The sequence below is a fragment of the Anopheles merus genome, chromosome 2R (genome assembly GCF_017562075.2).
Source record: "Anopheles merus strain MAF chromosome 2R, AmerM5.1, whole genome shotgun sequence".
Classification (NCBI taxonomy): Eukaryota; Metazoa; Arthropoda; class Insecta; order Diptera; family Culicidae; genus Anopheles; species Anopheles merus.
In genome coordinates, this window is record NC_054082.1 from 19,039,171 (window position 1) to 19,053,943 (window position 14,773).

General features: G+C 46.2%; 1 protein-coding gene across 13 annotated transcripts in view; it reads right to left on the minus strand.

Moving 5' to 3' along the window:
* Nucleotides 1–2,441: 2,441 nt before the first annotated feature.
* The window catches only part of LOC121590762, a 142,062-nt gene continuing 129,730 nt past the window's right edge, over nucleotides 2,442–14,773 (minus strand). For all 13 annotated transcript variants that reach the window (XM_041910720.1, XM_041910724.1, XM_041910723.1 and 10 more), the window contains one exon: nucleotides 2,442–14,346. In XM_041910720.1, coding sequence (XP_041766654.1) covers nucleotides 13,238–14,346 — 1,109 coding nt within the window. In that variant the 3' untranslated portion in view covers nucleotides 2,442–13,237. The remainder of the gene's footprint in view (nucleotides 14,347–14,773) is intronic.

Consider the following 14,773-nt stretch of genomic DNA (forward strand, 5'->3'; position numbering starts at 1 on the left):
GTGTGTATTCGGCAAGTCGTCTTCATTACAAGCGAAGATTTATTAGCTCCCGGCATGCGCCACAAACACCAAGCTGTGTGTGTGAGTGTGTGTGTGTGTGTGTGTGTGTGTGTGTGTGTGTGTGTGTGTGTGTGTGTGTGTGTGTGTGTGTGTGTGTGTTTCGATCTTAACTTTCCGAAGAAGTTCGTGTGAATTTGGCAGCGAAAGCAGCCACTCAATACATGTGACACATTTCGCCCACTCCCGCTGGTGGGTGTGATATTAAAGCGAGAGAAGGGGTGGAGGGGGGGGGATGAACAAGGAGGAAAAGTGAACCCCGGCCTGGCGCCATGCTAAATCTATTCGATTGATTGATTTATCCGATTTTCTAGCGACTTCATGTTCAATCGACGGCACACTCAAACGTACTCAAACTGGAATGGGAGGATGGAGGTGAGTGTGCGCCTGGTACTCAAACAGCCCTCCCACCGGGACCGGATGTTCTGGTAAGATGTTCAGGGCTTTCCTTTCTGCACGGCCCACGCCACTCTGCACAAAACTTTTGACACAACAACAACAACAACAACAACAACAGAAACATCATTTTGTGCCTCCGCTTCCCCGCGGAGGGTGTCGCTTCGCTTGAAGGAGTTGAGAGCGAAGGCAGGGCTAAAGCCACTTAAGGGGTTGCTGTTTGCCTGTTACCCGTTTAGCGGAAGTGCGCGCAGAGAAGTGTTGGAAGGGGCGCCACGAAAGGCTGGAAAGCTGAGCTTACCGAGATAGGATTTGAGCCTGGCGTCCTGTCGACGACGGGAAGCCGAAAAAGGAAGCTGTGCAGAGGAATAAGAAGTAAGCTGATCCTGCTTACGAATCGTACCGTGACGCAGCCGCCATGCTCGCTTTGCCCTTTGCACCAAGTGTCCCAAGGCACGTATCCCGCGGCCGAACACACAGACAGACAGCGGACGCGGACTTACAATATATGAGGTTGATCTTACACGGGCCATGTGAAAAATCAATCTTACATTTTACCATTACTACAGCGTGATTATCGACACGCGCGGAAGCTGGGCGTTAGCGCTCGCGAGAGCTTTATTCGATTGAATCTTTTTCTGGTTCTTGAAGGGGGGTGGAAGGTTGTGTGAAATGGGAATGTGTTTCGCTCCCGACCGATTTTCCATTACGGTGGTAGTAAGAAAATAAATAAGTCATTCATAAAAAAGGAACTAAAGTTGATGGCAAGAATGAAATAAATATGAGACACTCATCGTATAACAATTCAATAGGTGTAAATGTAAATCATCGCACGAAAAGTAGCACAAACTAATGATTCCAATGTATATTATGATTGATGGAAGAAAGTTTAAATTGCAACATAGTTTCAAATGCTTCCATGAACCCTCTCTTATTTGACACCTCTCCAATTTGAAAACCCTCTCTTATTTGAACATTTTGCCATTCCCTTGATTTCCGGTACATTTTTGTCTCTCTAATTTGGTAAACCTCAGAAATCTGTATCCCTCTTATTTGTGTATGGTGTTGCCATGGTTATTGAAAGATGTATGCTCAAATTAGCGATTCTGTTCGCAGTTTCCTATAGCAACAGTTAAGACTGCATACTAAATGTTCTTTCTCTTTCATGTTTGTATGGACCTTTCATTCACTTTCAACCTCTTTAATTTGAAAACCTCTCTTATTCGACAGTCCCATCGCCTCTCAAATAAGAGAGAGTTGACTGTAAATGCTTAAAAAAATGTCTAGTAGAACTTGTGTTTGTTCACTTTGATGCAACTGGACACGTTTTCGTTTGGCGTTTGTAGGGATCTACTGAAGTAGGTGACATTTTGCATCTGCATAGCTATAGGGCTCCAGTCTACATAGCTCTAGCACGATGAGAGACACATCATTAACAAGCGATCTTAAAGCATAAGGTAATACAAATATGACATCAACCCACCAAAATATTCCGATGTTTAACATTTCCTATGAGATTTTCACAACATGAGATTAATTGGATAAACTAACGAAAAAAATAACAATTTTTAACTTTGGCTCCAAGTTCCAGAGGCTTCATTATCATTGTGCTTCATTAAACGAAGCGCTGCAGTGTTGAAACCCAATAAAAGCTTTACTCCGACCACACTCAACAAGTGCAGTTGAGCGCATTAATTAAACTTTGCTCGTATTAAATCGCATCAAACACAATAGAAGCCGTCCCGCGGCAAGGCAACAGCGAGCTGAGGCGGAAAAATATTTATTTCCCGTTCGAGTGACTGTGAAGTTGGACAACATAATCTCCGCTATTTAACGATAAGCACGAAGGCAAAGTTATTATTGCGGGTCAAGTGAGCGTGTGTGTGTGTGCGCGTGTGTGTGTGTGCACATAGCTGACCACCGCAGTCATATAAAAAGGTGCTTCCCACGAGGTCGCTTTCACCAACCCTGCTCGCCGCATGCTTTTGTTTTTATTATAATAAAGAAAAAAAAACACAAGGAAAACCACACAAGTGGACGGTCCGAGGCGGATAAAAATTTCACAAGCACACGATAATGCCCGTGCCACAACAAACATACATAGACAATTGTTGTGGTAGTTTCTGAGCAGGGGCAAAGACACCATGCTTCGCATCGCCAGTCTTTTTGGGGAAAGTCCAAGAAAGCAAGCAACATTATACCCGTCTCTTTCCACCCTGCGTCACGAAGCTTTATTTTTCGAAGCCCATTGTTTCGGAATCGTTGCATTTTCGCCTGCTTGCTATTAACGATGCGCTCCACTCCAAACGGCATTCCGCAGGCGGGCGGGAACAATTGTCACCAGACGGGGGGAGGTGGTGGTGGTGGTGGCCCCACTACGCTCTTTTGTGAAATGTGTGCACACCCACAGGAAGCAAAAAAAACAGCATCCATTGCTGGGGCAGTATCGGTGCTGGTGAGGTGAGGAAGAACTTCCTGTCTCTCCGCACCGCACCGTCCCACTGCCCACTGTGGGGCACACTGTGGGGTGAAGTGGTTATGACTTTTGCTCCTTGATGTTTTTTGCTTGTTTGTTCGTTCGGGGTACTACTTATGTTGCTTCTTGCACCAGTTTCTCGCTATAGTTGGAGAAAGTTTAACGATTGCATTCCGGAAAGAAAAACACCAACAACATTCAGCCAGCAGCGACAAAGTGGCACAGGAAATGACACACCCTTGTGCGGCAAAATCTCGAGGAAATGGTGTAGATGATATGAAGCAATCTAGTCTGGGAAAGCGAACGCAGAGAGAAGAGAAATCCAGTGTGCGTGAGAGAGAGAGAGAGAGGCAGAAAGTGCATCGAGCATGATACGATCGAGCAATCACAGCAATCGCCAACCATGACGACGTACGGAAGAAGGATGAAGTTTTCCGGCTACCGAAAAATGGAAAAACGTGACTTTTTCAATATATACACACACACACTCACACACACACACACACACATACACACACTCAGTGCAAGGTTGTGAGAGTGTGATCTGGTCAATTAGAAGCACTGATCTCGTACGTGATGCTCCTTTCGCAAGTGACCGTTAATCGAAATCGGCAAACAGATGGTTATGAAGCACATGAGCGCTGAACTGAACGGCAAGGGATGAAAAGGAAGTTTGCGTAAGAAAATGCTTTCCTTCATTTCCTCCAGTTCATTGGTTGAACGGTGTTCTGCATTCAATAAGGCAACGGGACAATTTCGAAACGGGACAGCCCAAAAGGAATGGAGCTGTTAGAAGCAGGAAATGGGCCCGTAGTATACTTAAATGAATGCTTTTAGTTGAATTGTTTTCATTATTGATCGTTCGTAGGCGCTGTTAATTAAGCTTTAAAGTGTTAGTAAGGTTAGAGGAATAAACAGGAAGAGAATTCTACGCGTGAGAGCCTCAGTTGAAATTGATCGTGAAATTTTGGGGTTTTCCAATATATTTCAATAAAATTTTATCATAATTTCGCTTATTTTACACCAAAATAAAGTATATTAAATTCCTCAACAATTAGACAATTTTTTTTGAAGTGATAAATTAAATGCTTTTTCTTGTAATTCCTCGCTTTATTCACGGTGAAAAAATAAATGCCAGCGGGAAATCGCAAGGGAATGTGTTTAATTCATTATTTCAAAATGTTTTACAACCTAAATAGGTGGGGAATTGAACATCCGTTCTTTTGGTGTGGCATGGCACCAAGCCATATTCTGATAAAAATTTAATGAAATGTTTCAAAATAACAAAAATTCCACGTTCATTGTCATGCAAGGTCTGATGAGACTTTTAGGAGAGAAATGCTTCAATTTGAGGAAAACCTTATACATATGGGTTTCAGTGAAACACATGCATCCTTAAATTCAGTGTTAAACTTATTTGCTCTCATCATTCTGCCTAGAAATGGGAAACAATTTCGTCACTACGGTTTGTTCATTACTTTTTACGCTGAATCTTCATAACAGCGCATTGTCGTTGCTGTACACCTGCGCTTATTAAAATTTCCACATAAAACAAGCCTGCCGTTCGATGAGCATCCCTGACAAGGAAAAATAAAACACGGCTCACACATTTAGTGCCATTTTATTTTCTATTCTCAAAATCGTAACTCAATCTACTCAGTGCAATGCATCTACCGTGAACTGCTGCTGCTGCTGCTGCTGCTGACGATGCTTGCGTATTCTGGCAGGGTTGGAACTTTTGCGCGAAAAGTTGTTTGCGCGGTGGCTTTGATTCTATCGCTCAACATACGTACGGCGTTCGTGTGGAAATTGGTTTCACCAATGTTGCCACAGTAAACTGCCAGATGCTCGACAAGATCGCTTGCTAATAAGTGTGTGTATTATACTGGCCTTGGGCAATCCTTGGACAGCAAACCAGCAGCCCGAGCCCGAGCCGACACACGAACTATATTAATGGGATGTTTGCAAAACTACACTCATAGACACACACACACACACATGAATGCCCATCATCATCATCATCATGCTTCTTCTGCCCATCCGGGCGGAAGTAGAGCGCAAAGTGGGGTGTTTCGGGGGTGAAAGTTTGTGAAAATATGTCGCCATGAATGTCGTGAGCGTTCCACACATACCAAAGGCAGACCGATGGGGAGGAACACAAGGAAACAGGTGGGCGCGGAAAAGACCCCCCCCCCCCCGCCAAAAGTTGGACAATTTTCCAAGCGATCAAATTGAAACTTTCCACCTCGTTTCTCCGTTGTGCCATAGGACCTTCCCATCCTTCCCACCGGGCGGTATCACACAAAGCGCGCCATGCTGTTATGTTGGATGCTGGGTTCGGGAGCTCGGGTTCGGAATGGGATTTCCCGAAGCACGGGCCCCAAAGTAGTGGACGCTTTCCCTCCCCCACTCCCCTCAAAATGCTGCATATGGTAAGCGAAGAATTCTAGCGAATTCCAAGGGCACCGAATCAGGGACAGAGAGGGAAGGAACAAGGTTTGTTCCACCTTCTCCATTTCCCGTATGCTCGGGTGTGTGTGTGCCACTGTATGTGTATAGGTTGTGATCGTGTCGCTATTCCATCCCACCGGATGACGGTGTTTGGACTCACGCGAAGGGGCTATGGAAGAAGCAAACGGGGGACGCGTGTTTGGCAAACAGAAACTCCCGATATGTGTGCGAGAAGTTTCCCCAAAAGCCGGCCCACTGGAAGCGGGACAGCTGGCCGCTAGCGTGTGCGATGTACCCTGTGAGCTAAAGGTAGCCGACCATCGCTGTTGCTTCGGATGATGATGATAATGGTAAAGCTTATTTCGTTGTTGATGTTGCTGCTGTTGCTTGCTGCTGCGGCAGGGGCAGGGCGGACTTTGTGTTTACATTTCGTGCGCCTCTCCACACGTGCGGCTGAGGATGGTATGCCGAGAGTATGGGGAGGTAATATTCGGTCGATAATTCGCTTTCGTGTCGGAAACGATTAAGGGGTTTAAAAGCGCCCGGAAAGGCACAGATCATCACGCTGGGGATGAGTGGACTGTCATAAAAATGGGTGAAGATGCGGGAGTGTCAATGCGGGCAGGTGTCTAGCAGAGCAAACGAGTAGGAGACTTTTGGAAAGGACGCGGGATGTTATCGCAGTGCCACACCTTACTTGTACCAATCTAGAACAAAACGTTAACAGAATAACCTATCTTAAGCGTGCTTAGTGAAGCTAGTAACTAGTGATGGCGATACATTTGGAGGTTCTTGTACATGCTTTATCTGCTAGTCTTAGGTTTGGTAGATTTTGGTGAAACTAATGGCAATTACGAATCGTAAGAAGGTAATATTAAAAACAGCCATCGAAATACTCCAACCACAAGGAATGAAGAAATTAAACTGGCATCGTTACAATAACGGAAACAGAAATAGCGCATCCATTCCCTCCCAAACTTTCCTTCTGCAGCCTTGTTGCTCGCCGTGTGCCAACTCCCAACTCCCAGCCTAACTATCTGCCATCGCTTCAATTATCCTTAAATCGCTTCACTTGGCGTACCGTTAAACGGATCAAAGCAGATCCAATCTCGACCGTTTCGTAGCAACCATTCTCAACGCTCTGGCGGAAGAGTGTTCTCGCCTTAATGACTGGTGTAGCGGTACCGCGAGCTATACCGCGAGCGTTGGGTACTAGCGGGCCCTTCCCAAGTCTAATGGGGTAGTACGCTTGGGTGTCACATTTTGCTGGAAACTTTCGCATACCGGCTCTCCGGTCTGTACCGGTCGGATAAATGATAAGTATCAAATTTCCTGCCAATCGACCGACGAGCGTGCTTCGTGTCTGCACCATGTCCGGTGCCGTCTGGGGCGGGCTAATCTCGATCGATTGAACGATGCCATCATCCCGGGCGGTGCTACACGACCACCACGATGACGATGAAGCGGATGGCATTAAAAATAGCCAAACAAGCTACCCCGGCACGGCTTGGTTGTCGCTTTTAAAGCCTTGTCAAGGCGAGCGCGTGAGCCGGATGGTTGTAAGTGGCGATTAAGAAAAATATCTCCAACCCACTCACACTCACATCCACGCCCACACTATTTCAAGTGCAAAAGCTTTTAACCATTGGCGTGGGTCGTTTCCATTGGCGTTGTTCACATGCGCCATCCAGCGCGTAACGCTGCCTGGGTTGGTGCGTTTGCTTGCGTTAGGGGAAAAAACGCTTAAGTTTACAACGCTGTGAAGTGGTGTAATTCTTAAAAAAAGCTTCCTCTTACACGCCTTACCCGCCGAAAGTCCTCCCGCTATGATTGCTTCCTGGATCGTGCTCGCCCACGTTTGTTGGTACAATATGGCGGAAATGTTTATTTTTTATATACTTTCAGTATTTTAACGCCCTATTTCTTGTGGGTTGCGTGAAGGAAGGATTCCAATTTCACCCAAAATCGGACGACCGGAATGGCAGCGATCTGCGATTAGGACCGTCTTCTGAGTGAAGGTAATTCGAAGGATCAACAACACCAAGGACACACTACACGCGGATACTTTCCCAGACGAACCAGAAGCAGTCGCCAGACGCGAGGAGCGTTTGCTCGAGTGCTTCCCGTGCCTGTACTGTCAAGCAAGCAAGGAAGGGACAACACAACCCTCCCCATCCCTTGGGACGGGTAGAATCGGGTGGCGACACAGGGTAGTTAAACCGATCTTCCCCGTTTGCTGCTAATGAACTTTCGTCGAGAATGATCGGTTTAAATCTTCGGACACTCGCTGCGAATTTTCCGAACCGGCGATGGGGGGTTTCAGTGGGGGACTCAGGGCTTCCGAAAAGTGGTTTAAAAGTTTAACCAAACCTTTCCCCGTTTCACTCACTGCTTTCGAACGAAAATCGCTTCCAACCGTCGGCGTAATTAAACGGACCCACACCTCGGCACGTGTGTTTCGGGGGGGCGCTTGGCACTAAATTAAGACCGCACAAGGTGTGTGGGTTACGGTGGACTATCGGGGTTGACGAAGTTTGCCCGCCTAATTACCGGGCAGGTATGTTACGGTGTGATTTATGCACGCGTGATCCCTCCCACGTTCGCCATTAACCTGTGCACGGGTGGAGCACGAATAACGCGAAGCCAAAGCCTGTTGCCGTGTAGCAGTAGCACCAGAGGTAGCGACAAGTAGCACAGCATTTGACAAATATCGACCGAACCCGACGCCATGAATTATCCTCCGAAACTCCATTAAGAACCGAGACGATGCTGCTAGGGAAGTGGTTACACCGTCGACACCGACACCGGCTCGACTGTGAGATCCTACTAGATTGGCAGGGTTTGGGGATTTTGCACTTTGCCGCGAAAACTTCCGTCCGGTAACGGGTTGCCATTGATTAACTACGAGCGGTTTCTTTCCCATAAGCTGAAGAAAGTTAAGCAACGACTGTGCACGGCTGTCCCTGGTGGTTGAGAATTCACTTTAATCGATGTAAAAGTTAGTAGTAAAATCATTACTACTGTCCGTAGTGTTTTAGCTACATTTATTTCACGCTCTACATCGCTCGCTCTGACCTTGCAGACGATGCATGACAATTGCAGTGCTTCCAAAAAACACCGAAAGTTGTCTGTGTAATTAAGAGCTTTTTCTGGTGCTGAAATATACAGCACGTATGCCGCACTATTTCATACATTGGCACAGTGCGTTATTAAAATGTTCCCGGAAGCGAGATATCCCGTACACGAGGTTACAACACACGACGATTTCGCTAACAAATCTCTTCTAACGAGCTTTTTTGTTACTTTTCGTCAAAAGCATTCTCTACTCCCTCACCCCCCCCCCCCCACTCAGCACCCAACCCCCCTTGCCAAACTTTTTGCACACAAATTGTGAGAATTGTGCAATTGTGTATCGCTGTGTTAAGCAACACGTCCTCATAGCATACCTTCAGGCGCAATGTTCTACAGAACATCCTTTCACAACGATACTTCCTCTCCCTGATGCTAGTTAGGTGAAGCACTTAGCCCCTCGGTGTGCATGTGGTAGGAGCAGTGATAGTTACATCTGAAAGCTGCTGTCCAAATTCCCTGCATGGATTGTCTTACGGTAGGACAAGAGGTGCGTTATGTATGAATTAATTAAAAAAGTGTATCATATTATCTATACTGCCCGTACGGGGTCGTTCTGACGCATGCATCAAGCTATTCATTATTATAATGAACGCCCTTCCTACGATAGGGATACTTTCACGAGAATTTGTGGAGCCTTTGCACACTGACACAAAAGGAGAAACTGAAAGGCTTATTTGTAAGTCGTCTTGAGTCCACTTTATGCACAGTTCTATGGAACTGGACACAGTAATTGGATGAAACTGAATACATTTGACAAAATCTTCATTGCTAGTTAGACGAGGATTTATGTTTAAAGTAGACAACATTGAGTTCGAAGAAACAGCACATACAAAGCCTATACGAACAGATGGATGCATAATTTAGAAAATATAATGTTTTTGATTTTCATCCATTATGGAATTAAAATAGCAACATAATAAAAATGGCCTAGTGTTCAAAACAAACGTGATAGGAAAATTGCCTCCACATTGTTTAATGTATTCTATGGCTAGGAGGTGGAGATCGTTAGCGTTTCTAAAAATATATATCTACTTCAATTTGTACAACACTCTAACGGTGTTTACCTCGCACCTATGGAAAAGTGAAAATTTAATTCAATCATAAAAATACCCCGATAGCTACACAATAGAGCGTGGAAAACGTAAACCAATCGCAAAAAAACGATGAAACAATTGGAAACGGGATGAACATGAAACAAACGAAATCCAATAAAAATAAAGCTTCTCTGCAATGGTTATTTTAATACCTTTGAAATACATACCCGCCGGGATCGAAGTAATGGTTTCTCAAACAAAAAACAAAAAAAAGGACTTGTGATAAAGCATGGCGAAATGGAAAATAAAATAATAAACGCATAATGAAATAAAACGGAAGGATTTATATTCAATTATCGCCCGCAGCATACGGCGCTTTATTGATGATACGGCGCTACACTTACTCTAACGCACACACGCGCATGCCGATGCTTGTCTGGAAGCTTACTAAATGAAATTAAGACGCATCATGTTGACGTGAATGAAGGTGAAAATTTTCGATGCTTCAATTAACTTGTTTGATGTTAAATAAGGTCCTTAGAATAGCAAAAATTAAAAACTATCCCAAAACATATCTACAAATCATATCCACCTGTTCTCAAGGGTTGTTATGAGAGTGTGTAAGTGTGTACAGTAAATGGATCAAAGGCACGTGACTGATGATGATGCAATCGATGTTTATGGTAATGCAAAAATAAAGAAAAAGGGCAAGAAAATTACAATCACTTTATACTAAACACAAAATCGATTGGATGCAACAAATGCACTCCCCGCTTGTGTGGGTAAGGCGCTGCTTAATATAACGAGTGTTGGAGTGTGCTGTAAAATATAGAAGAGATAAAGCGTTTAAACACGGTTCGATTACAATTAAGTCTCTTATCGTACAGCTCTATCTAAACGATCCACCAGACTACTGTTCGTTCAATCCATCCAGTATATTCGTCCCACGCTCATCCTTCAGATGGGTTTACGGTCTTTTTTATAATAAACTATATTTAGCATTGAATCGTGTTTTTTTCTCGAATGATCGTCAGACTATCGCGATCGATAAACAAACAAAACGCTACTACAACAACATCCGTTCGCTTTCTCCTTAGCGACAACATCAATATTACATCACATTTTCGACCTCGGAAACGTCGTCTTTCGTTCATACCTATTCGACACGACACAATAAACAAAACAGAAAAGCTCGCGAGCTTTTTTTCTCTCTCTCTCCTTTGTTGCTGCGAATTGTTGCCGCCCCCTAATTAAATTTGCCCTAACTTTAGTGCCTGTTTTATTTTTTTCCTATTTTTCTGTGTTTTCATCTTTTTTATAGTACCTGTTGCAATTATTCTCTTTCGATAATGAAGAGGTTTCCCTAACGCAACTGCCTGTTCGTTTCTCTTTTTCCTCTTCACGCCCTCTCTCTCTCTCTCTCTCTCTCTCTCTCTTTTTCAACTCATCCACACCTTCGGGTTTTTGTTCAGTCAATTGGCACTGTTATTTAGTGTGTTTCGTTTCGGAAATTAAAACGGTAAGGATCCGCGTCGTGTCGTGGTTCTATACTTCACCCTGCAAAGGACGAGCTCTTGAACAGTATCAGCAGCAGCAGCAGCAGCAGCAGCAGCAGTAGAAACATAACCAGAGCAAGGAAAGCGTGAAAAAGAGTTATGAAAGAGGGTGAAGCGTACAACAAAAAAGGACACAAGCGGGTAAACGAGAACGAAACCATACAAAATGGTTTCGTTTTTTTAATCAATGTTTCTTCATTCTTTGCAACTTCAGCACGCTCTCGACCTCAAACCGGTCTGAGAAGAACGGTAGCGGATGGTAATAGAAAGATTTATTTAAAACATTATCACACCACGTGACGCTTCCCTGTACCGCGGGACGGACAGGCAAACGTGTGGAGACAAAAACGGGATAGAATAAACGAAGTAGCGAATAATAATAATAAAAAAGTAGCTATTTCTCAAGTGCAACGAGTAATCACGTAATTAAAATCAAGAGGAAAAGCTGCTTTCATCTCACCCGGGGTTCGACAGGAGGTACTCAGTGCCCGGATTAAGCTCGACCCGTGCTGTGCCGGTTAAGCGAAATTGGTTCTCGTTCTCATGTTTTACTGTTGTCTGTATCGTTTTTTGCCACCATTCCGGTCCTGCCGAGAGGCGGTCAGGGACGATGCAGCGCACAAAACGATGGTTCGTTAGTGGCGCTGTTAGCAGCTGTTAGAATAATAAACAACCACCGGAAACCGGAGCGTATACAGTGTTATGAAAGTAACGACACTGTGAAACATGAGTCGTTCCATTCCAGCTCATTTGTAATAATTATCCACCGACACGTGACCCCAGCGCTACGGTGACATGCCGTTTTGGATACCGATGGGGCAAAGCGGTGCGAGTTGTGAAACGAGTTAACAAGGATATTCCGGACATTGCTCGGTGCAGTGTTGCGGAAGCCCAATTCATGGAGAAAGAAAAATTGCAAACAGGACAGCGCACATGTTATGGTAAATTATCATCATCCGGTTGGATTATGAGCATTTGTTTCTATTGAAATTTTTAACCAAAACAAAGGGCCCTTGAGGAAGCTTTCACAAAGGAGGGTAGCTAACAAAATTTCTCACAAAGAAAATATGACACTCACGCTCTGTCTATAGCTGCGTTGCTGCTTGCTCGGTGTCGTCTCTGTCTATTGACACCGTCGTCCTGCACTGCACATACCTGCACTACAGCCTCTAACTGCTTTCTCTCCAAATGCTTTGTCGGCAATGAAATCCTCATCCTAACGTTCGTTCGTACCCGTCCAACGATCTAACGCTCTTAACCTAAAGCTAACGAACATGTTCACTGTGGGTATCGTGGGTAAAGCGTGATCGGTATGTGTGTCCTCGGAACGCACACTCCGGGTTTACACTCTAGTTGGGTTCGGAGAAAAAATCCTACCAAATCCAACACACCCACAGCTGCAGCAGGATCGCGGAAGCGATGATCCCCCTTCGTGACGGTTACACTCGACTTACACTATTGCTTTCGTTAAAAATTAAATACACTATGAGAGTGGATGTAATGCTACGTAATTGCGAATGTAAAAAATGTAAGAAAAATAATATTATCCCTTAAACGAGTCCGAGTCGTTCGGAAATAATTTCGGTTCCCCTCGCGACCTGTGCACACATACTGCTTGTGTATGCACGTATATGCTTGTGCTTTAATCACCTTAGATTTTCGTTCTTTCGAAAATTAGCTATCTCTTACTTAACACGAGCTCGCCATAAATCTACACCGTTACCGTTTATGGCTCGCTAAAGCTATTTCCGTTACAAGTTCGTTTCTGCTCGTGATCTTCGCAAACTTTTAATTTCATTCTGCTTTAGAGGATCGGTTCGTCGCTTACGCCTTACTTCTTTACTAAACTACTTTGTTTTTACTGTGCGTTGCACCCCTATAATCGTCATACATCCGGGCCACCCGACCACCGTGTCCGTGTGCATTCGACCTACGCTCGATTCGATCGTTAAGGGTATGCCGACGTCATTGTCGCTTGCACACACCCAGTCGAGTGGGTGGGACATACTAAGGGCTAGAATTAAATTATGGTCTCATACTCACGCACTACCGTACTAACAGGAGGCCTACGAAAAGTGCCGTGTGCGCACGCGTCTGTTGGTCCCGTGGCGGAAGGTGAGCGATTGCCGCTCCCACTAGACCTCGGTACCGTCGTCGCAGTCTTCGGCCACCAGTGGGCTGGTGCTGGTGTTGGTAGTGCTGATGTTGATGCCGCTACTGTCACCACCAGCAGTCGCCATCTGGCCGCTCGGTGCCGAGCTCTGATCGTCCCCGGTCGTCACGATGCCACCCGCTGCCGGGAGGACCACCTTCTTCTTCGGCTTGGGCGGTGGCCTGGGCGGAACTTTGCTGCGGTTCGTGGTCGTCCCCACCACCGGACCGTAGATGGAGGACTGATCGAGATCGAACCCGCTCAAACCACCGGCCCCCATTGATTGTCCCGCACCGTAGGGCAGTGTCTCCGGTATAGCCTCGTAGTTGCCACCACCGTGCCCCAGCAGCGAGCTGTTGGGCGTTGCCGTCTGGCCGCCGGGTGTGGCCGGCAGCGGCCGATCCTTCATGCTGTACTTTGCCATCGGTGTCGAGGTGAGCGCGGTGCCGGCCGCCGTCGACCCGAGCGGTGACCCCCGGTGGCCCGTTTTGTTCAGCTTGAGCGTCGAGTTGCCGGACGCGGTCGTCCGCAGACCAAGATTGTCGTACACCGGCTCGCTGAGCGACAGGTCGATGGGGGAGATGGGACTGGTGGCCCCACTGTGACCGACGCTGCCCGCCGGCAGCAGCTCGGCCGTCACCGCCGAGCTCATCGACGGTGTCCAGCTGGGTGTGCGCTGTTTGCGCGGGATTGTCACGTACCCCTGGTGTTTGAGGGCGACCGGTGGATAGATGAGGGGCGCCGGGGTGAACGGTGAGTTCGAGCGGGCCGCCGCAATCGCTATCGTGCGACCCGTCTTCGGATGCTGCAGCGTGCGGAAGCCGGCCGGCATCTGGGCGGACGCACCGCCGCCCAAGCTGGTGCCCGGTCCGGTCTGGTAGATTGGGCTGGCCAGCGGCGATTTACCGTAGATGCGCCCGTCGTGGATGTTCGACATCGAGCTCTGTATCGAGGGCGACTGGGGGAAGCGGGCCGGGAAGGCCAGCAGGTCCGGCGGCAGGTTGGTGCCGCAGCCGTCATCTACGAAGGTGGCACGGGAGCGCGGGTTCGAGTCCGACAGCGCCACCGAAGCTGTTTCCTCATCCTGGGCGACTAGAAAAGAACGCATCGATTAGAGGGGGATAGAAAGATGGAGAAAGAAGAAAGATCTTATGAAATGGGAGTTTGTCTGCTTCCAAAGGGACGAATGAACGATGCGCCAATCTGGCGGCAAATGGGAAAAAAGTTCAAAGCTACGCTCACTTGCAACGTAAAGCGTGTGCAAAGATTAATTGAGCGAAATAGAAAAAAAAGAGATCCAAAAAAGCAAATAAAGGAAAACCTGACAATGTACAACAAAGTCATACTAAGCACGATAAAAAACAGTTTCTATAAGCATTATCGATGAGCATACGAATAAAACAACTCCTATAAAATTATCATAATTGTGTGTGTTTTTGCTACGTTAAGGTGTTTTTACCAATGAAATCCACAGATTTACAAAGAACGCCGTAAAGTATGCAATCTCTTCGACAATACG